The following is a 23740-nucleotide window of genomic DNA, read 5'->3' as shown; positions in this document are numbered from 1 at the left end:
CCGGGAAGTCGTTTCAACCTCTGAAATGGATGGTGATTGCAACAGACGCCACCCTATTCGCCTGGGGTGGAGTGATGGGAGTTCAGTCGACTCAGGGCCTCTGATCGATGGAGGAATCCAAGTTACCGATCACTGAGAGCAATCAGGCTATGCCTCTCCACATGGTCAATGAGACTGCAAGGGCCTCCGATCAGGATCCAGTCAGACAACACCACTGCTGTGGCATACGTCAATCACCAAGGAGGAACAAGAATCTCGGCTGCCGCACAGAGGTTGCTCACATACTTTGGTGGGCAGAGCGACATGTACCGGCCCTGTCGGTCATTTACATCCCGAGTGTGGAGAACTGGCAGGCGGACTATCTAAGTCATCGGATGCTGGACCCAGGAGAATAGGCGTTGCATCTGGAGGTTTTCAGGCTACTGTACCTGTGGTGGGGCACACCAGACATGGATCTTCTGGCCTCCAGTCTAAATCGGAAGGTGCCGAGATTCGTGTCTAGGACAAGACACCGCACTGGTGGCTCCGTGGGATCAGTACCAGCTGATCTACGCCTTTCCTCCACTGAAACTGTTACCACATCTGCTTCGCAGAGTGGAAGCCCAGGGGATCCCATTAATACTGGTTGCCCTGGCGTCCTTAGACATCCAGGATGCGTACCTGCACATACCCATATTGCTCCTGCATCTAAAGTTGCTGCGATTGCAGTCGGGGAAGCCCACTACCAGTTTGTGGCCAGATTGGCCTCTGTGTCCTTGGTATGCAGACCTAGTGCGCCTGGTGGCAGATGCTCCCTGGCGAGAGGACCTTCTGTCTCGAGGTCCGATTCTCCATTCTGCTTTACCATCGCTGGCTTTAACGGCATGGCTATTGAGAGCCAGGTGTTGAGGAACCGGGGTCTGTCGGACTTGGTGATCCCAACTATGTTGAGAGCACAGAAATCTTCTCGGAAGATATATCTTCGTACCTGGAAGGCCTCCGTGAGTGAGGAGAAAGGATGGCATCCGCGCTCCTTTCTATATCCAGGATCCTGCTGTTTCTTCAGCAAGGGGTGGACCAGAAATTGGCGTTAAGCCCCATTAAAGGACAAATATCAGCTTTGACTGTCCTTTCAGCGACCCCTGGCATCTCACTCTATAGTGAGTACTTTTGCTAAAGGGGTGCAACATGTAGTCCCTCCGGTGTGTCCACCGTTACCCCCGTGAGATCTGAACCTGGTATTATCGGCACTTCAGAAACAACCATTTGAAAATATCAGAGCGTTTCCCCCATTGACTCTTTCCCAGAAGTGGTCTTTCTACTGGCCATTACATCGGCCAGGAGGGTTTTGGAACTGGCGGACTTGTCCTGCAAGTCGCCCTATCTGGTTATCCACAAGGATAAGGTGGTGTTGCATCCGCAACCGTCTTTCCTGCCAAAGGTAGTCTCAGCATTTCACATCAATGAGGACATTGTGTTACCATCTCTGTGTCCTAAGCCGACACATCCTAGGGAGGTGTCCCTTCATACTCTGGATGTGGTTCGGGCTATGAAGGTGTATTTGTCTGCCACGGTTCCCTTCTGGAAGTCAGACTCACTGTTTGTTTCGGTGGCTGGTCCACAGAAAGGCATGGCGGTCTCGTCGGCCACCATTTCCAGGTGGATCAGACAGATTGTAATACAAGCCTATGCCTTGAACGGACAGGTGCCCCCCCTTTCCAGTCACAGCCCACTCCATGAGGGAAATCGTAACGTCTTGGACCTTCCGACATCAATCGTCTGTCGCTCAAGTGGGTAAACCTCCTCTGGTCGTCTGTCGACACGTTTACAAAGTTCTACAAGGTAGATGTCAGTGCATCGGGTGATGCCTGTATTGTCTGCAAAGTTTTGCAGGATGCTGTATAGTTGCAATTGCATATGCAATGTTTTCCTTTTTTCCTGGTGTGTGTGTGTGTGTGTGTGTGTGTGTGTGTGTGTGTGTGTGTGTGTGTGTGTGTGTGTGTGTGTGTGTCAAAAACGCAGTACATTTTTTAAGTTAATGCACTGTTGCATTAGTTAACACAGTTTTGGTGCGATTTGAGGGTAGTGCTTCTCTGTTGAGAAGCGCCCTGTTTTTTTGTGGTGGTTTTTCTTTTTTTGTGGGTAAAGTGTGTACTAGCTCCCACATGCCATGGTGGATGAAGTTTTATGCTGTTTTGGCACTGCTTTGGGGACGTCCCAATGGTCTAAAGAGAAGAAGCTGTGTCAGTCAGTGAATATAAGAGAAAATGGGATATTTTGTACTTACCGTAAAATCTTTTTCTCTGTAATTCGCTGACACAGCATCCACCCCTCATATTTGTCTTTACGTTATACTGCTTGTTGACGTACTGAGGCTGCAGTAGCATGCTGAGGGGTTGTTTGCTAAGGGACCGCCCCTTGGGCGAACTAGAAAGTTCTAGTTTTATTATCGCATGTTAACATGTAATGCCTAGTCTTCTCCTGAAGGTGGCATAACAACCCAATTGTCTAAAGAGAAGAAGCTGTGTCAGTCGGTGAATTACAGAGAAAAGGATTTTACGGCGAGTACAAAAAATCCTATTACCTATAGAAAAATATATAAATAGCTGCTCACAGCTGATAAAATGTGCATACATGCTTGTATGAGAGAGATGACATTTATTTTCCAAATGCATCTTACATTCTAGAAGAAAACTAACTCTATTATAATTTTGCTGTCTTATTTTGTCTAAAATGCCAGCTTTTGTAGACGTTTAGACTGCACATCAAAGTTACAGAAGTTTCAGATATATTACTTTATGTATATGGATATGGATGCTTGTATATACATCACTGTAAATGTTAGACGTTCTTTTCATTGTATGCGTTATGCATTTTGAGATGTAAATGATCCTTTACCAAGAGTACTTCCTATGAGTGATCTGCAGAAATGACTTCTATTGTAATGCTATGTTTAATAAGTGAATTTCACATAGTAGTGCTGCATATTTCTAAATGCAATGTCATGGTCCCTGCACAACAGCAGTGCCATATGTCATCTGTATTTCAGGGGAAATGCAGTCTCCTTTTCTGCAAGGTGTGTGTGTGTGTGTATATATAATATAATATAATATATAATTTTATGGTATGGAGAAAAACGTATAATGCACTTCTCCTGATAGATAAGGTTGTGTCATTGGTTATATGGAAGTTTAAATATTATGCTTCCTCTATTCCAAATGACATTATTTATTGCGCCTTTAAAAGGCAACGTGGATTCATAAATTGTAGAGTGATTGAACAAATAAAAGCATAAACATTGGTCTAGGTACATTTTTAATTTATAACCTAGTATGTATGTATTGAATGTAGGTATTCAAGAACTGGTTCATTTGTTTTTGTTTTTTTCTGGAAAAATACATTATTGTATAACAGCAAAAAGGACAATTTGCATAACAATTCATATAATCCACAATACTTCATAAGTTGACAATAAACGCATGGAAGTTTTGCACCAATACGTGAACTCCTGTATAATGTAATCAGTTCATAAAGTACTAGGCTTGGTAAGTGGAAGTGCTAGTACAATGAATAACTATAATAAAATGCCATGGTGTTCAATGCCCCATAATCTCCGATACCGACTCAGAGTAAATATAGGATGTGTTCACTTAAGTGACTGTGCTTTTAAATAACTGTAAAATGTTCCAAATTATAGGAATTCTAAAAATGTTTTTGTATCACACTGTACAGCATATGTCAGAATCTGAGGGGTTAACAGGCAGCTGTGTGACAGTTTAGTCAACTCAAAAGGCTTTATTCAGCGAAAACAGAAAAATTGACATGCTTTGTCCTCCTAGGCCAGTGGTGGTGAACCTTGGCACCCCAGATGTTTTTGAACTACATTTCCCATGACGCTCATGCACTCTGCAGTGTAGTTGAGCATCATGGGAAATGTAGTTCCAAAACCTCTGGGGTGCCAAGGTTCGCCATCACTGTCCTAGGCAGTTCAAAACAGCAAAACAACTCTTCTTAGGCCTTGTGTACATTGCTGCTGGTAAATGGACGTTAAGGAGCAGTTGGGCATATTTTTCAGCTGCCCCTGGACACTCGTCTGTTATCTTATCAGTACATGTACACAGGGCTGTTTTTATAGTTGTTTATAGGCAGTTTAACCACTAGCCTACCTCCCACTGTCATATAATGGCCGGATGGTAAGGCTCTTGTTCTGGGCAGATGTCCTATGATGTGAGCCCATTTAAACAGGGCATGCGTGCGATCGTGTGCATGAAGCCCTATACTGTCGCTGGTGGCGTGTCACAGAGACGCCGCTCGTCACTGACGGATGAACAGCCACTGGGCATGGCTGTTTACCACGTGATAGTCCGTGATGAAGTCACGGCCGATCACGCATGGTAACTCCCCCACTTTACACGGTGCATGTGCGCGATCGGGAGCATGCTGCGTGTGTCCGTTGGTGGCAGCATTGTTCCTGGGAACACTGCTCGCCACCGACTATAGTAAACAGCCATTGGCCAGGGCTGTGTACCACGTGATTGGCTGTGATCCATTCACACCCGATCACTAAATGTAAACAGAGCTGTAACTAACTGTTACCAGCTCTTCTCTCCTCACACACCATTTCCCGTGTGAGGAGAGAAGAGCCAGGAGCAGTGTGTTACAGATGTATGTTTAGTAGTGTCTGCACCAACACCACACCTGTCCCATTACCCCCCCCTAATTGTCATCTGTCACCCAACAGTTGCCACAGTCATCCCATAAATGTGCACCTGTCACATAAGAGACTGCCATCAATGACCATCAGCGGTGCACCCATCGCCCATCGGTGACCGTGCCCTGTCATCCATCAGTGACCGTCAGCAGTGCACCCATCACCCATCAGTGACCGAGGCCTGTCATACATCACCTGCCACCCATCAGTGACCATCAGCGGTGCACCCGTCACCCATCAGTGACCGTGGCCTGTCACCCGTCACCCATTAGGAACTGTCACCCATCAGTGACCATCGCCTGTCACACCATCATCATCTATCGGTGAACGTAACCTACCACTCATCACACAGCCCATCAGTGACTGTTACCCGCCACACAGCCATGTCCAAAAGAGTATATAACAGGGAGGAGGCATTCCAGATCCTCTCTGTGACTGATGAGAGCACCGGGAGTTCTAATCAGATTCCAATTCCAATTCTGATTCTGAATTAAATTCAGCATTTGAACCAATCAAGTGTAGTAATGATTGAGATGAAGAATGGGTCCCTCCTAAAAGGGCACGGCACTCTGGAAACCAGGCAGCCTCCAGCAACCAGGATTATATTCCCAGGCCCACTACCAGTGCTGCCTCCAGCAATAGGCCCCAGTAACAAAGACCCAGTACCGGCGCTGCCGCCAGCAATAGGCCCCAGGAACAAAGGCCCAGTACCAGTGCTGCTGCCAGCGATAGGCCCCGCAAACAATTGCCCAGGCCCAGTACCAGTGCTGCCACATCACGTCTGAGTACCAGCACAGGAAATTCAACTCCCCCCAACTACTGGAGTGTCATGTCCCCCAAGAGCCAGGGCCGCTACATACATGCCAGATGGTCTTGCCAACCCAACATGGCGGCCTTCCGACTCAGGATCACCAATTCTTCCCCCTTTCACAGCACAGCCAGGTGTGCAGGCCAAAACCCAAAATTTCAGAGATCAATTGCTTTCATCTGTTTTTGCTGACACTTCACTGCAATTCATTGTGGACCAGGCTACTTTATATGCCCAGCAGTATATTGCCAACAACCCCCAATCTTATGCCCGTCCGTTGAGGAGGAGATCTGAATTTGGAGGAGTTCAAATTTTTTTTGTGCCTCACCCTAAACATGGGGCTTACAAAAAAATGAAGGACATGCCTATTGGTCCACCAACCCCATCCACCACATGCCCAGGTCCTGATATGAAATGATTTTTGTTTCCTTTTAACTACACCCAGTGCCCCCTCCCCCAAATTCTGATAAGCTATATAAAATTCGCCCACTGATACATTTATTTTCCCAACGATTTGCAGAACTCTGTCCCTGAGAAGCATATATGTGTGGATGAGTCCCTGGTACCATTTTCAGGCCGGATAGGAATAAAACAATATATTCCTAGCAAAAAGGCCAAATACAGAGTAAAATTTTACAAGCTCTGTGAGAGTCACGGGATATCTTTATGCATTCTGCATATATGAAGGAAGAGATTCCCAGCTCCAGCCTCCTGAGTGCACGGCCTACATGGGCACAACTGGAAAAATGGTGTGGGGCTTACCCACTTCTGAAAGAAGGATATCATGTATACCTTGACAACTTTTATACTAGCCTGCCCCTTTTCAAACACCTATACATCATAAAATCCCTGGCCTACGGAACCTCCAGAAAAAAATGGGAAGGGCTTCCCACAATCCATAGTAAACAAAAAGCTGCAAAGGGGGAAAGAGCAACACTGAGATGCAATGAAGTGCTGGCCTTGAGGTGGAATGATAATAGGAACGTGCACATGATGTCCACCATTCACGCATTCACAATGACACTACAGTTGTAGTTTAGCGAAGACGAGGTCCCATTGAAAAGCTGACATGTGTCCAAGATTATAAGCTCTACATGGGGGGGGGGGGGGTGGATTCCAATGATCAAATGATTCAGCCCTATTTGTCAATAAGGAGGCCCCGATTTTGGTACAAGAAGGTAGCAATTTATCTCATCCATTTGGCCATTTTATAATTCCTACATAGTCTACACCAAATGCACAGAAAGCCCCGCCCCCCCTTCCTTAAATTCATAGAAGTAGTCACGTCCCCTCATCTATCATACATCCCTAAAATATTAGCCCATGTTTTCCCCATTTTCATCATCTGTGCTGACCATTTTCCATGCTTCCCCAAATAACCATGCCACTGCCTTGCAAGTGAACTGACCCTGGCCTGTTTTATGGATTATGCTTTTGCCTACCGCTTGGACTGATCTGTTGCCCTGCTACTGTAGTACACAGGGGTCTCACATATGTGAGGAGCTCCAGAATAGTTTTTCTGGATGGATTTTTTTTTTTTTTTTGTTTTCTCTGGGTTTTCGTAATTTCCGGATTGGGGTCTGGAGTCTGGAGGCTTCACAGAGATTTAAGTGGGTCAAAGCCTCTACCCCTGTGCCCCTGTGCACAGGTCTTACCCGATTGTGGCCCTCAGCCTGCTGCTGACTTACTGCCATCATGCCTTTGCCTGCCGCATGAATGGACCACACCTTTGCCTGCTACCTGGACTATGCAAATAATTAGCTGTAGCAAGAGGCAGTATGTTTTTATGAAGGGCTGGAGAGCGGTACAATAATGAGCGTCTGTCTGTCTACAGGTAACAGTGTACCAGGATAAATAATATGGCTGTGCTGGCTGTCTCTGCCTGGACACTTTCTATGGACAAATGCTTTGGCTGTGCTGAAAATATCTTTGTGCTGACCATAGACCATATTCCTGCCTGCTGCCTGGATAATTACTATTGCTTTTGCTAAGCACATCCTTGACTGCTGCCAAAAATGATAGGTTGCCTGGAAATTATCTATCTATGTAATGTAAAGCCTGATGGTGCTACTTGGATGTCAGGCATCTGTATGTAGCCAAGCTGTGTAAAAATCTCACACATGTGGTATCCCCATACTCCGGAGGTGTAGCAGAATGTATTTTGGGGTATAATTTTTGCTATGTATTTGCTATGTGTTGGAAATATCTTTATAAATGGACAACTTTGTGCAAAAAAAAAAAAAAAAAAAAAAAAAAAGTTTTCATTTTTTTCCCCCACATTTTTCAAAAACTTCTGGGAAAAAAAATAACCGTTCAAAAGACTCATTATGCCTCATAGATTATACGTTGGCATGTTTGCTTTCCAAAATGGGGTTGTTTTGTGGGAAATGCCATTCTCCTGGTGCTCCAGGGCCTTCAAATATGTAATAGGTGGTTGAGAAATGAGATGTGCAATTTATGCTCGTAGATCCCCTGATGGTGCTACTTCAATGTTGGGCCTTTGTATGTGGCCAGGCTGTGTAAAAGTCCTACACATATGGTATTCCCATACTCAGGAGGAGTAGCAGAATGTATTTTGGGATGTAATTTGGTGTATGCATATGTTCTGTGAGAAATAACCAGTTAATGGACATTTTGTAAAAAAAAAAAGAAAAAAAAATCATTTTACAAAGAATTGTGGGAAAAAAAATTACAACTTAAACTCGCCATGCTACTTACTTAATACCTTGGAATGTCTACTTTCTAAAAAGGGGTAATTTGGGGGATATTTGTACTTTTTCTGACTTGTTAGTACCTCAAGAAATGAGATTCATCTGTACTGAAGGCCTGTTCAGGTGTTTTCAATTTTCAGTGATTGGCACCATAGTTTGTAGACTTTATAACTTTCACAAGGACCAAATAATATACACTAATTTGGGTTATTTTTTACCAAAGATATATAGCAGTATAAATTTTGGCCAAAATTTATGAAGAAAAATTGCTAAGTTGCTAAATTTCATGACCAACAACGAAAAAGGCAATTTTTCACAAAATGTTGCCATTTTTTTATTTATAGCACAAAAAAGAAAAAAACCCATTAGTGATTAAATACCATCAAAAGAAAGCTCTATTTTGTGTGAAAAAAAGGACGCAAATTTCATTTGGGTACGGTATTGCATGACTGAGTAATTGTCATTCGAAGTATGAGAGCACCGAAAGCTGAAAATTGGTCTGGGCAGGAAGGGGGTCTAAGTGCCCTGTATTGAGGTGGTTAAAAGCATTTTTTTAATGCAAAATGCAGATGTTCAGAAGCATTGGAAACACCAAATGCCTTTAAGGCTGGGTTCACACTGCTGCGGGGGGGAGATCCGGATGTGATTCGCACCGCACTGCAGTGCAAATCACATCGGATCTCTGTAGCGATGCGAGTTCAGCCATACAGATAGTATGGCTGAATTCGCATCGCTCCCGCAGCAAACAAGCACGGGACCCTTTTTTTGGTCCGCAGCAGAATCGGATTGCATGGGTGTTCACACCATGCGATCCGATTCCTGTGCGAGTGTGTAGATCGCACTGCGATATGCGGACGGATCTGGGGGTGTCATTAAGATTTCATTGACACTCCCAGCAGTCCGCATAGGGCAGTGTGAACTGCCGGCGGGAGTCATGCGATGCGGGAAAACGCTGCGGATTTGCGGCGTTCCCGCATCGCTATAGTGTGAACCTAGCCTAACCGCTTGTAAATGCAGTAACTCTTTTTTTTTGTTTTTTTTTTTTTTGTTTTTTTTTTTTTTTAAGCTGCATTTCGTTACAGGCGTTTTTTTCAATTTTGGCAATTTTTTTAAAAATTGCAAACTCTGCAAAACTGATTTTTTATACATCGGTCACAATGGGTCAAGTTAAAACATTCAGGAGAGGTTGTAGAAACGATCCGTCTACATGAAGCCTTAGCCATATAAGACAGTCCATTTTAAACAGTGTTCAAGCATCCCAGCCTCAGCATTTTAACATAGTACAGTCTCAGTTCAGGCAAGCTTCCCCAGCAGGCTCAGGTCAGAGGCAACAGGGGTCCTTTTCAGCTTCAAGCTCCTCACAGCATTGATGGCTAAACAGCCATTCCCCTCAGCCTCTCTGACCAGGTGCCTAATGAGCAGGCCTGAAAGGGAAGTACTTGCCCTGTTTAATTAGCCCTTCCCAGGCTGATACTTCACATCTCCCCCAGCCCCAGGCCTGTTCCAATTTATACCACAATGGCTATACGCCTATCAAAGGGCATCCTTTTTCCAATGCCTGCTCCCAGGTCTATGCCCCCTTCCTTCTCTGAATCCACAGCATCTCTAGACAGGATTGCTGCTATAAACCTATGATGGTTATTTCTATCCAGTCCCATTAGGCAGTACATGTCCTGTTATTCCCCTGTGAGGAGCGTTTGCACTAATTCAGCCCAGCAGTTTCTGGGCCACCTTTTTAATTGATGCCATGTTTTCAAACTCAGCCAAACAGTCCTCAATGTGGTCGTCTGGTAGCATCAGCAGTAAAAAGTCACCATCAGAGGGAGAACTCTCCACCTCCAGGGGATCTAGGTCAGCTCCTGCAGGTTTACACATCGGACACATTTCTTTACTGTTTACCTCCTTTTTGGGGGAGGCCCCTGAACCTTTGAACTTTTGTTCAAACAAGTCCCAAAATAGGGTGCAATTGTGCCCAATTAGCAAATCGTGAGGTAAAGCCGGGATCACCCCAACTCTGTGTAGCAGTTCCTGCTGTTGTGGTCAGGGTTACACAGACCATTGGATAGTCCTTGACAACCCCATGTACAGAGACCACTCCAATTTTGATGGCGCTCCCTAGGCAGCCCTTGCAGAAAATGGTTCAGTGCTACTCTTTCCACAATCTAAGTGGGTGTCTTTTTCCTGAGGTTTTCGCCAGTCCTGAAACAAATGCATCAGTTGGTACAGCTCTGCATGGACAGGTTTAGCCTTGTCAAAGCGCCAGCCATGGACTCAGTTCACCTTTAAAGCAACAGTCACTCCCAGCCTTGCTAGGGTTTCTGCTTTCAGCAGCTTATAGTCCCATGCTGATTCAGGTGCCAAGTTACAGTATTCCTTTTGGGGATCTATAGTTTATTTTTTTTGGCATATTTTATTTTGTCTTACTGTCCGCTTTTCAGTTTTGGGGCCACATCACATTCAGGATCAGAATAATGTATTGTATGGAGCTATTGACCCTTTAGCGAAGGTTAGCATTTATGGTAAACTTCACTTTTTTCTGTATGGTAAGAATAAACTTTTTGCAGATTGTCTGGTTGTGCAGTGAGCGTTATATTAGACTAATGTGGGACAGGCAGCCAGTTCAAGCCTTGCTGCAGAGTGTTTTATGGGATTATAAATCCTGCATGGAGATGCATCCAAACACATTCTGTGTTTGTGCATTTACACTGAAGCAGATGCTCTTATTTCAAGGACATCTCGCCTGCGGGGGGATGCTTTAACAGAGCAAAAAAAAAAGAGCAGTGCATGCTGACCAAGCATTGTGGTAGAATTCGATGACTAGGCAAATATACAACAGAGTAGGAGAACTAAATATTCATGATAACCCCTTGTATTGTATTATATCTTCCTTTTGTCAGTATAGGATAACATTTATGAGGTGATCAATAATGTTATTTGTCTAAGGAAGCAGAAACCGCTCAATTAAAGCAATGCATATGTACAGGCTTTATCGCAGGAACAATGTTTAAATATATCTCCCACCAAAAACCAGATATATTAGAGATTCAAATGAAACGGCTTATTAAGCTCCAGTTAATAATAATAAAAAGTTGTAGCTCATATTGTATGTCACCATAAGACATTCATCTTCAAAGGGTAGCACACACTCCCTTGATCCATTCATCTCTCCTGTTCTATATGGTTGTCTATTATTGGGAAGGTGACCACATCTTTTGGTGCCTGCAGGTAAGGAGCATTAACTTCTAGACATTTGGTGTTGCTACCAATTGAAGCCATTGAGGTAACTATTGCTAGATTAGCAAAAATATTGGTTTGATAAACATTTGCCCAAATATTGAGGCTCGGTTCACACAGGGGCGACTTGTCCAGGCGACTTCGCCGCCTGACAAGTCGCCCCCGTTCTGTACTACGGAACCGTTCTAATAGGAGCGACTCGAGTCGCTCCGACTTAGAAAAAAGGTTCCTGTACTACTTTGGCGGCGACTTCGGGCGACTTGCATTGACTTCTATACAGAAGTCGTTTTGCAAGTCGCCGCTGAGGTCGCGGCGCTGCAAGTCGTGCCGCGTCCTGTGTGAACCGAGCCTGAGATGCCTTTAAAAATCAGTAGCGCCTTCTTTTTATTCTACTGGCCATGTGCTTTCAGAAAATGTGTGGTTTTGGGGGTCTCTTACAAATTCTGAAAGCTTTAAGTGAAAAATGAAAACCTCCAGATTTGTAAAGAAATTTTTGTGGGTACGTTCGATTTTCACCACTTTGCAAAAAGGCGCAATTTAAGATTAACAAATATTTGTTATTAACTCCATACAGGTTAAGCTTTTATATTTAGTAGGGGACTTTGGTAAAATTACCTGTGGTGTGTGTGTTTTTTTTTTTATTTTTATTTTTTTTTTTTTTATCTGTGAATAATGGTTTTAGTGTATTTTTTTTTTTTTTTTGCAAATATATTGGTTTAATAAATATTTGCGCAAATACCACAGGGTCTAAAAAAAATCAGTAGCACCTTCTTTTTATTCTAGAGATCATATGCTTTAATAAAATATATGGTTTTGGGGGTCTTTCACAAATTCTGAAAGCTGTAAGGGACACGTGAAAGCTTTCAGATTTTCAACGAAATTTGGATATTTACATTTTTGTGTACGTTTTCACCATTTTGCAAAAAAGGCGCAATGTAAATGACAAATATTTGTCATTTGTTAACTTAATGCATGTTAAGCTTTTATATTTTTAGTAGGAATTTTGGAAAATTTGCTAATCCATGATTTTAGTGGATGTTTAGTAAAAAATATTGTTTTGATAAAAATTTGCACAAATATTGTGGTGCCTTAGAAATCAGTAGCACCTTCTTTTTATTTTACTGGCAGCACTCGTACGTCTATGACGTTGAGAATGTGCACTCAACTTCTTTGGTCGACCATGACAAGGCCTGTTCTGAGTGGAACCTGTCCTGTTAAATCGCTGAATGGTCTTTGCCACCCTGCTGCAGCTTGCTTTTGGGAACTTGGCAATCTTCTTATAGCCTAGGCCATCTTTTTATGTAGAGCAACAATTCTTTTTTATAGATCCTCAGAGTTCTTTGCCATATTTTGAGGGGACAGCAAATTTACACTGTTATACAAGCTGTACACTCACTACTTTGTAGAAAAGTGTCATTTCATCAGTGTTGTCACATGAAAAGATAAAATCAAATGGTTACAAAAATGCAAGGGATGTGCTCACTCTGGCGAATGATGGCCAAAACTTTGAGACCACATTGCCCGTATGCAGCTGCTTATTTGGATGATGTGGTCATCCACAGCCCAGATCGGGAATCGCACTTGCCCTGAATACAAGCAGAAGTAGATTCCCTTAGGGAAGCGGGTCTCACAGCCAACCTCAAAAAAATATGCCATAGGCCTGGAGGAGGCCAAATACCTTGAGTATGTTTTAGGCGAGGACTGGTCAAGCCTCAGACCAATAAGGTTGAGGCAATTCAAAAATGGCCCCAACCAGTAAACAAAAAAACAAGTTTGGGCATTACGGGTTATTAGATGGTTTATACCCAACTTTGCCATCATTGCCGCCCCTCTGACCGACCTGCCGAAGGGTAGATGGTCAGTCCTGGTTAAATGGAATCCTGAAACCGAATAGACATTTCAGAAATTAAAACAGGCCCTTTGTGTACTACCGTTGCTAATGACCCCAGACTTCACAAAGGAGTTTGTGGTACAGACGGACACCTCTGAGTTGGGCCTGGGGGCTGTATTATCCCAGAACAGAGATGGTGAGGAGAACGCGGTGGTATTCCTGAGCCGGAAACTGAACAAGCATGAAAAACTATGCTATTGTCGAAAAAGAGTGTCTCTCTATTAAATGGGCCTTAGACTCCCTGAAGTATTACTTGTTGGGGAGGTCATTTTAAGCTGGTCACCGACCATGCTTCCCTAAAGTGGATGTGTAAGGCTGCGTACACACGGGCGGATTGTCTGCCCAACTTAGTCCGCTGAACCGTGTTTCAGCGGACAATCCGCTCGTGTGTGGGCTTCAGCGGACTTTTTCAGCGGACAGTCTGACGGACTTTGTCTTTCGGAATTTCCGTAATTTTGTCCGTCCAAACTTGGTTTTGTCCGTCCAAACTTGGTTTCAGCGGACAGTCTGCTCGTGTGTAGGCAAGTTGGACGGACTAAGTATGGCGCATGCTCAGAAAGGATTTACACGGCCGAAGGTTGCATTGCAGTGTATTGGACGTCGTTTTTCTAGTCCCGTCGTACGTGCTGTACACGTCATCGCGCAAGTTTTCAACGGACTGTCTGTTCATCGTGTGTGGTCAAGTCCGTTCATTCAAAATTTGGACGGACTGTCTGTCGGATTGTCTGACGAACTTAGTTGGGCAGACAATCCGCCCGTGTGTACGCGGCCTAACAGAGAAAAATGCCCGTGTGACAAGGTGGCTCCTGGATTTACAGCCCTTTAAGTTTATAGTAGAGCATAGGCTGGGAAAGCGCCAAAACAATGCAGATGCTGGGTGTTGTGGTCCACTTGAGTCCATGTTCAGGTGCACTTTAAATGACCAGGAAGAGAACACAGCAGGGCTCAGAAGGGAATCGGAGAGCGGAGCTCTGTTTGGACTGAAAGGTTTTCTTTTCCTTTGTTTTCTGGGTGACGGGGACCAGCCCCACACAGTATAGTGAGCAATCTATTGTTTAGTTTAGAGCTGGATGGCAAGCTTTACTTTGTTGTTTTATTTTTATGACTTTGCAAACCACTTGTAAAATAAAGCTATCAACCCGCCAGATTTTAAAGAAACTGCCTGCTCACTGGACTTCATTTCGAGAAAAAGTGATCACCAGGAGCTAATCTCTCTCTATCTCTCTATCCTCTATCTCTTGTGTGAGAGATCCAATATAATATAGTAAGAGTGCCTGCAACTGACGGACCACAAAAGAGAAGCAGCATTGTGGGACTGGTCGCACAAAGAGGAGGAAGCCTATGGGAGTGAAGGATAAAGTGTAAAGCTGCTTTTTAATGGTACCCTAGAAAGAAAAGGAAGCATTTAACCCTTGCAGTTTTGCAGAAGCCCCACTGCAAGGATAAGTTTGTTTCTCCCTACAGTTCAACAACACCTCAGAAGCCCAACATTTCTCTGGGCATCTGCAGATCCCAGTGTGTGTCTGTACCAAATCCAACAAAGCAAAAAATGGAAGCCACCCGGATCAATTTATAACTAGCAAAAAGGTGGTATAGATGGGGTTGGGCAATACCATGAATAATACACATCGCTAAAATTGGTGTAAAAAGTACCATTGCAGCCAAAGTTTGGTTTCATATGATGCACATAATCTATATAGGTTAGCCTGGCAGCAGTGCTGACTAGTGAGGTAGCCACCTGATTTAGCACCACATACCTCTGTATGTATATATTTAGCCTAAATGTATGACCTTTCTCTGGAATGTGCAGGACCTCTAGCGTCAGTGTCGCTGGGCTTTGGGCTTGTGTCAGTGGAATGTTTGACATAATTTTGATATGCTTCTAACATTCAGAAATTAAGGAAAGATGCATTTAACCAGCAGTTGATTCCCTTCTGACTTGCATTTGTCTTGCTTCAAGCTTGTTTTGAATTTCCATAGAGCTGTATAGAATGCAAAAGCCCACCGACACGGGCCCTTAATGAAGATCTGACAACTATTTTTGTTCATAGGGATTTCCTCTGTGTGAATAGATCACCCATGGCAGCCATCGGTATTTAAAAAGAGGGACAGGAAAGATATAGTTTAGTAAAGAAGCAAAAAAAAAAGGCAGAGTTCATAAAATAGTTATTTTATTCAATGTAATTAAGACAATGCCATGCATATGTAGACAATAAGGAAATAAAATGAATTTGACTTAATGCTTGACGCACCCAAAAACATGTCCTTACCCAAAACTGAACCTACAAAAACAGGCACAACTCTAGAAGTCATGCTACATTCAAATATTTAGGAAGGTTGAAACCAAGAGGTTTACAAAGAATGTTTTTATATTATCAGATATGTAAAGACACCTATTTTAATATAGGCAGTTTAATACTAAAAGGTATTTTGTGCCTGATTGCTGCTCTAATTACACTAAAGAGTTTTTTTTAGTTCTTTATTTTATTAGCGGCAGTTACCAGATTTAGAGCTAATTTATAGAGTTAAAAATCTGCTTGCAAATTGGGAGCAAGAGGGTGACTGGTTGATTAAGTATTAAGGATATCATTAGGTATGCTAACAGGATGATTCCTATAAATACCGAAGATTAGGCCATTAGTCGTCTCTTCTGATAATGAAATAACAGTTCGGAGAACTAAAGCGTTAGATTTTGCACATAAGGAATGCATAAAAGGTACAATCTAAAAAAAAATGTGTGAACATACATACAAAGCACACTGCCGGTCTGACTGTTTTTTTTATATTTGTTTTTCTTTGCACTGCTGGAGTATAACAGGTCCACCCCCACCATGTAAAACCCTTAGATGGCTGATATGGTGTTCAGGAAATGCCCAAGCCCAAGTGTAGGATTCTGTAAAGCAAATATTCCCCTTCACTAATCAAGGTCAGCGTGCAGTAGTCACACACAGAGGCCTTCTGAAACCCTTGTAACCTGGCAATGAAATGTTTTAAATTAAAATTCAAAATCCAGTGATAAATTGGGTGCCCTTATCTGACTCGGCACTGTTCTTGCTCAAAGTTGATCTTAAATGGTACAGTAAACAATAATGTGTGATTATTCACATCAATCAAATATGGTTCTAGTCTTCAATAGTTTAGAATAGTAAAAAGTACTTCATAAGGTTATTGAACGTAAAAAAGAAAATGCCCTATTTAAAAGTGATTTACAAGTCTATTCCTGTCATTTTGGTTAGCCTTTTTTTTTAGTCTTCTTAACCATACAAGGCCTATGAAAGACTCCAATCAAATTGTATTGCTTACAAAAACTGCATGGGAAAACTGACCACCAATACCATTAGGATGAATTTGAATCACTTTTTTTTTTTTTTCCATTCTGGTCTGTCAAAATGCTTTAAATAGAGCAATTAGTTAATAACATGGCCCTGTAACTCTCTTATGCCGCGCACAAACTATTGGACTTTCCGACAACAAAACCGTGGATTTTTTTTTCCAACAGATGTTGGCTCAAACTTTTCTTGCATACACAGTCACACAAATGTTGTCAGAAATTCCAAACGTCAAGAACGCTGTGACGTACAACACGTACGAAAAGCCGAGAAAAGTGGAAGTTCAATAGCCAGTGCGGCTCTTCTGAGCATGTGTGGACTTTTGTGCGTTGGGATTTCCGACGAGTCTTGTCTGAAAATTTGAGAACCTTCTTTCAAACAGTTGTTTGTCGGAATTTCCGACAACAAGCTCACATTGAACATTTGTTGTCGGGGAAAATCCTATCATGTACGGGGCATAAAACTACATATCCTGCCATATTCTCATGACAGGATCATGGAGCACTGAATCCTGTATACGTATTCAGTTGTTGCGCGTTTTTTAATTTTTAAATTGGTAGATGCAACACGCAAAATGCATGTGTTGCATATTAGTTATAACAAAACCCATTAATTTAACAGCTTCCCAAAACTGTTAAATCTTAAGTTGTGCTGTAAATAACAGTCAGTTGCATTTGCTCCGAACTGAACTGCACTGTCATCCATCAAAGGGTGGTATCATAACTGATCATATGCAGCACCATGCCAACTACAAATTAGAGAGCTTCTTTGGCTGTAGAGGATAGGAGGGTGCGAAATGTTCACCTTGTATCGGGGAAAAAAACATAAATGTGAACCTACAGCTAAAAAAAAACAAAAAAAATGGATATCTATTTACTATTTTTTTTATTTTATTTTTTTAATGGCATTTTTTTCAGTCTGATGTTTGAGATTAGAAAATGACAGTCACATGGCTGAAATGAAAGATCCCTATTCTGCTGTGTGTGTGTGTGTGTGTTTTGAGAATTGAGCTTTTTTTCAATACGCTCTGCTTTACTGTGCTATTTGGCTTCATGACATTCGAGGGAAAGTTCATTTGATCAGCTTGCAATTCTGCAGACTCCGTGCCACTGTGCCATCTCCTTTCTGCTTCTTGGACTTCAGTGGATATGACTACGTTGGTGTCATCTTCTTTGAGTTCACTTTCCTTTTTTTTTTTAAGCTCATTAAAGTTTCTCCCACTTGTCGGCTCATAGAGCAGGAACTCCCAGTGCAAGCCTTTATATGAACTTTCAGCTGGAGTGTGGCAACTCAGTATGAAAACAAGTTTCAAATAGGAATACTAGATACAAATCTGCAAAAATGTAAATAAGGCCTCATGCACACGGACGTTTTTACAGCCGCTTTTTTGAGCTTTTTTTGCAGCTTAAAAAGGCCTGTCCATGTTAGTCTATGGCTTCATGCCCACCTAGGCGTTTTTGAGCTGCAAATGGCATAGGCGTTTTTAAGCTGAAAAAAAAACCCAGGACCAGTGCGTTCCGTGGCGTGGAGCTAGAGCTGTAAAAACGCGAATCGCGGAAAACCGCGCACAAACGCGCAAAAACCCGCATAAACGCGCAACATATTTTCTTTGTTTTCTGAGTCCTATAGCCAAGAGATGTTTCTTAAAAAAAGCTACTTAACGCTAACGCTAAAAAACACGCAAAAACGCCAATGCAAAATGCGGTAAAATCACGTTTTTAACAACGATTTTTCCAGGCGTCGGATCTAGCTTTGCAGCCAGTTTTTTAAAACGTCCGTGTGCATGAGCACTTAATCTAAATTTAAGTCTGTTTCTGTCTTGTACGTGTATTTGTACATTATCATTCTTTAATAATTTGAGGTTTTTTTCCCCCTCTTTTGTAGTCACAAAGATCTCCAGTCTCTTCTCAGCGAGCTGCATCTCACAAACCTGAAGTGGTGGACGATTTTCTGCGCAATTTTCTGATTAAAATGGGGATGATGAAAACCTTGGAGTGCTTTCAAACAGAATGGTAGATTTTCTTGTGCCTAAAGTCGCAACATCTGAGGATACTAAAAGCTATCAAAATTGGCTAAGGCCTACCATTTCATCATTGTTATTATTGCAATGGGGTTAAGAAAATAATAGAAAAGTCTGTAATTTTGCTCAGATAAAAATGATGTCTTACATACTTTATCCTCATTCTCAACTGAAAAATGTAGACCCTAGTTACAGAGTAACTATTGTGTAGTTATAAAGCCGGGTATTGGTTTTAAGAAAACAAAATCAGGTTAGCAGTTTATTTCCTTTCCTTGCAGCTCTGTATAAGTTGCTAATCATTATGAAATCCAGCAGTCTCATGCATCACCACTTTCAATACATCTTGCTTTTTGCCAGACCTACTTACTTAACACACACTTGTGCTGAGGGATCGCTCTCCTTCTAAAATGCTAGGTGCCTGGCTATCATACGAATTTATTGGCAGGGACTTTCCAAGTCCCCGACCTGAAACATGTAATGCAAAGTACTAATGCATTCTCATTTTACTGGTTGTATGCATGTATATAGAAGCTATCACCACAGGCTGGCTCTGTGGGCGGCGTGTATAGGCTATGCCATGTCCTTTTAATTTGATAACATATACAAGGGCTTTGAAAGAATGGACTTTATAGGCATACTTAGAATTCTAATAAAATATTTTGTTATACATTTTTATCAACAAGATATTAGACACATATGAGATAAAATGCATGCAAAAGTGATTAAAACCTTCTCCCATGTCCACCATCCATTCAGAAACCTGGGCTTCAATGATACAATTGGGGACCTAGGGAGATTCTGAGTAAGGCTGGGTTCACAATAGTGTGAATTGGATGCTGGTTTCCCCGCATCCAATTTGCACTGCAGGAGATTGTGACTAGCTCTCTATGGAGCCGATTCACATATCTCCGCAGCAGCTCTGATGTGATTTGCACAGGAGTCCTGTCCGTCTTGGTCCGTTTTTCAGGTCCAAATTCAGCAAAAATATCAGGATAAAATTGGACCTGAAACGGTGAACGAGGATGCCCCAGACTCCCGCTGTGAGCTGCTGCATGCTCATATGTGAACCCAGCCTAAAGCCAAAGGTAATGGCATAAATGGTGACCTAGACAGGTCAATTCCTATAGGTAGCCAAAAATGGGTCACACAAGCTGACTCAATTGGTGTCCTAACTGCTTTTCAAGATCTACGTAGCTTGCTCGACTAGTTTTGCACCAATAAATGCGCTTCTTCTGGAGCTAGATCAATCTAAGGGATATAGGAAGAGCAGAGTAACCCAAAAAAAAATGATTAAATTGATTTGAAATAATGCATGATAGAATGGTATTTAAAGGGGAGTACTTACACATATTAGAACAACATCCTTGCTATCAAGGAGGCAGAGCACCCTAATGGACACAGACCCAGATGGAGCAGCAGGACAATAAAAAAAAAAAAAAAATAGACCTAGACCAAGGTCTAAAGCAAAAAAGCAAGTATGATAGATTAGAGAGGAGATTCATAAAGGGACATCAAACAGGTGACCTACATGACAATATAACAAAGTCATAGAACCTACCTTTAAAGGTATAACTGTGTACGTGAGGCAAGTGTCTCTACATCAAAGGCTTGGGGAACAAAATGGCATGGTCATCAACTGATCAAATCAATATTTATGTCGTAAACAGAAAACATAACAGTAATATCATTGGTAAACACCAGGCTGGACTTAAAAATAATATTATAATAAGCTTGCATACAGTATTGAGCATAAGGCTGGCTCACCTGAATGTAAACTACATGGGAGCCAGGTAAGGGTCCAATAGTATCTCAAAATAGATGCCAGAACCAGAATATATGTTATCATTCACAAGAAATCACAGGGCCAAACACACATGAGGCTCTGTAAGGTAGATGTGTGTGTGTGTGTGTGTGTGTGTGTATATGTATATGTGTATGTATGTATGTATGTATGTCTGTCTGTCTGTCTGTCTGTCAGTAGGCAGAGCAAGAGCCTCCAAAAATCCCCCCCAAACAAAAGATATAACAATCAGAAACCTTAAATAATGTAATATATAGGTTAGCATGGTGTCCTGGAACATCAAGGGGATTTATCCTGCTAGCCCAGGAGTAGAGTAAGGAATATATATTATATTATATTATATTATATTATATTATTATGTGTGTGTGTTCCAACTCGGAACACCTGCAAAAACACCAGGATGGCAATAAACAGGATAGCCACAGAATGTACAAAGTACGAGCAGAACGGCCGCACAGAAAGGGGGGAAATCCAATATAGTGGCCAAAGCCAGCAGTGCACCAACACAATGTTCATCAAGCAGAAAATTAGCCTATGGTTAAAGGTTTGGGAATATTTTAAGGGACAGGAGCTGGGCAACTCGCTTAACCACTTGCCGACCGCCGCACGACAATGTACGTCGACAGAATGGCACGGGCAGGCATATTGGCGTACATGTACGTCCCTGCCTTCCCGCGGGTCGGGGGCCCGATCGGGCCCCCGCCCGGTGCCCGCGGCGGTCGGTATTCGTTCGGGAGCGATCCCGGACGAGGGGACGGCCATTCATTCATGGCCACCCCCTCGCGATCGCTCACGATGAATGAAAATGCTCCGTGACATCACTTCCTCTCCTGTAATGTAAACACAGGAGAGGAAGTGATGTAATCTCTCCTCCGTGTCGGTATTTTTCGTTCCGACACCGAGGAGAGAGGATCGGTGAGTTGCACCAACACGACACTACACAGTAGAACATGCCAGGCACACTCACACCCCCCCGATCACCCCCCCAATTACCCCTGCCCCCCAGTCACAGTGACACCAATGTCATTTTTTTTTTTGCATTGGTGTCATTTGTGACTGTAATAACTGTTAGGGCAGTTAGGGTTAGCCCCCTTTAGTTCTAATGTACCCCCCTAACCCCCCCAATAAAGGTTTAACCCCGTGATCACCCCCCGTCGCCAGTGTCACTAAGGCTGGGTTCACATTGCAGCGGTTTATGAGAACGAATGTGATTCGCACCGCACTGCAGTGCAAATCACATCCGATCTCTGTGCGATTCGAGTTCAGCCATTCGCCGCACCCGCCGCAAATTCGCACGGGACCCTTTTTTTGGTCCGCAGCAGAATCGGATCGCATGGGTGTTCACACCATGCGATCCGAGTTTGCAGATCGCACTGCGATATGCGAACTGATCTGGGGGTGTCATTAACATTTCACTGACACTCCCAGCAGTTCGCATAGGGCAGTGTGAACTGCCGCCGGGAGGCATGCGATGCGGGAACCCGCCGCGGATTCGTGGCGTTCCCGCATCACTCCAGTGTGAACCCAGCCTAATAAGCGATCGTTTTTCTGATCGCTGTATTAGTGTCACAGGTGACGTTAGTTAGGCAGGTAGGTATTTAGGTTTGCCGCAGCTTTTTATAGCGCCAGGGACCCCCATATACTACCGCATAAAGCCCCCTGATTGCCCCCTAGTTAACCCTTTCACCAGTGATCACCATATAACTGTTACAGGTGACGCTGGTTGGTTAGTTATTTTTTTATAGTTTCAGGGCACCCGCCATTTATTACCTAATAAAGGTTTAACCCCCTGATCACCCAGCGGGTGTCATTTGTGACTGTAATAACTGTTAGGGCAGTTAGGGTTAGCCCCCTTTAGTTCTAAGGTACCCCCCTAACCCCCCCAATAAAGGTTTAACCCCGTGATCACCCCCCGTCGCCAGTGTCACTAAGGCTGGGTTCACATTGCAGCGGTTTATGAGAACGGATGTGATTCGCACCGCACTGCAGTGCAAATCACATCCGATCTCTGTGCGATTCGAGTTCAGCCATACAGATAGTATGGCTGAATTCGTGTCGCACCCGCCGCACCCGCCGCAAACTCGCACGGGAGCCTTTTTTTGGTCCGCAGCAGAATCGGATCGCATGGGTGTTCACACCATGCGATCCGAGTTTGCAGATCGCACTGCGATATACGAACTGATCTGGGGGTGTCATTAACATTTCACTGACCCTCCCAGCAGTTCGCATAGGGCAGTGTGAACTGCCGCCGGGAGGCATGCGATGCGGGAACCCGCCGCGCATTCGTGGCGTTCCCACATCGCTCCAGTGTGAACCCAGCCTAATAAGCGATCATTTTTCTGATCGCTGTATTAGTGTCACAGGTGACGCTAGTTAGGCAGGTAGGTATTTAGGTTCGCCGCAGCTTTTTATAGCGCCAGGGACCCCCATATACTACCGCATAAAGCCCCCTGATTGCCCCCTAGTTAACCCTTTCACCAGTGATCACCATATAACTGTTACAGGTAACGCTGGTTGGTTAGTTATTTTTTTATAGTTTCAGGGCACCCGCCATTTATTACCTAGTCTTACTAGTGTACCCCTAAATTTAGGGGTGTCTACTTTCCAAAATGGGGTCATTTGGGGGGGGGGGGGTTTGTGCCATCTTGGCATTTTATGGCCTTCAAAACTGTAACTCCCTTAGAAAGCCTGAAGGCGGTGCTTGGTTTTCGGGGCCCCGTACGCGGCTAGGCTCCCAAAAAGTCCCACATATGTGGTATCCCCGTACTCAGGAGAAGCAGCAGAAATTATTTTGGGGTGTCATTTCACATATGCCCATGGCATGCGTGAGCAATATATCATTTAGTGACAACTTTGTGAAAAAAAAAAAAAAAAAAAAAGTTTGTAATTTTCCCGCAACTTGTGGCAAAATATAAAATATTCCATGGACTCAACATGCCTCTCAGCACATAGCTTGGGGTGTCTACTTTCTAAAATGGGGTCATTTGTGGGGGTTTTGTGCCATCTTGGCATTTTATGGCCTTCAAAACTGTAATAGGTAGTGAGGAGTGAAGTCAAATATTTACGCCCTTAGAAAACCTGAAGGCGGTGCTTGGTTTTTGGGGCCCCGTACGCGGCTAGGCTCCCAAAAAGTCCCACATATGTGGTATCCCCGTACTCAGGAGAAGCAGCAGAATTTATTTTGGGGTGTCATTTCACATATGCCCATGGCATGCGTGAGCAATATATCATTTAGTGACAACTTTGTGTAAAAAAA

The 23740-nt window shown here is 43.3% G+C and overlaps 1 protein-coding gene across 1 annotated transcript in view; it reads left to right on the top strand.

Moving 5' to 3' along the window:
• Positions 1–23740, top strand: part of SPAG16 (sperm associated antigen 16) — a 1450443-nt gene that overhangs the window by 43228 nt on the left and 1383475 nt on the right. Inside the window, exon 4 of the mRNA XM_077448331.1 lies at positions 18548–18675. Coding sequence (XP_077304457.1) covers positions 18548–18675 — 128 coding nt within the window. The remainder of the gene's footprint in view (positions 1–18547; positions 18676–23740) is intronic.

Source organism: Lithobates pipiens, unplaced genomic scaffold (genome assembly GCF_037356315.1).
Source record: "Lithobates pipiens isolate NorthernLeopardFrog02 unplaced genomic scaffold, aLitPip1_a1.2 Scaffold_22, whole genome shotgun sequence".
Lineage (NCBI taxonomy): Eukaryota > Metazoa > Chordata > Amphibia > Anura > Ranidae > Lithobates > Lithobates pipiens.
This window is presented reverse-complemented; position numbering and strand designations above follow the sequence as displayed.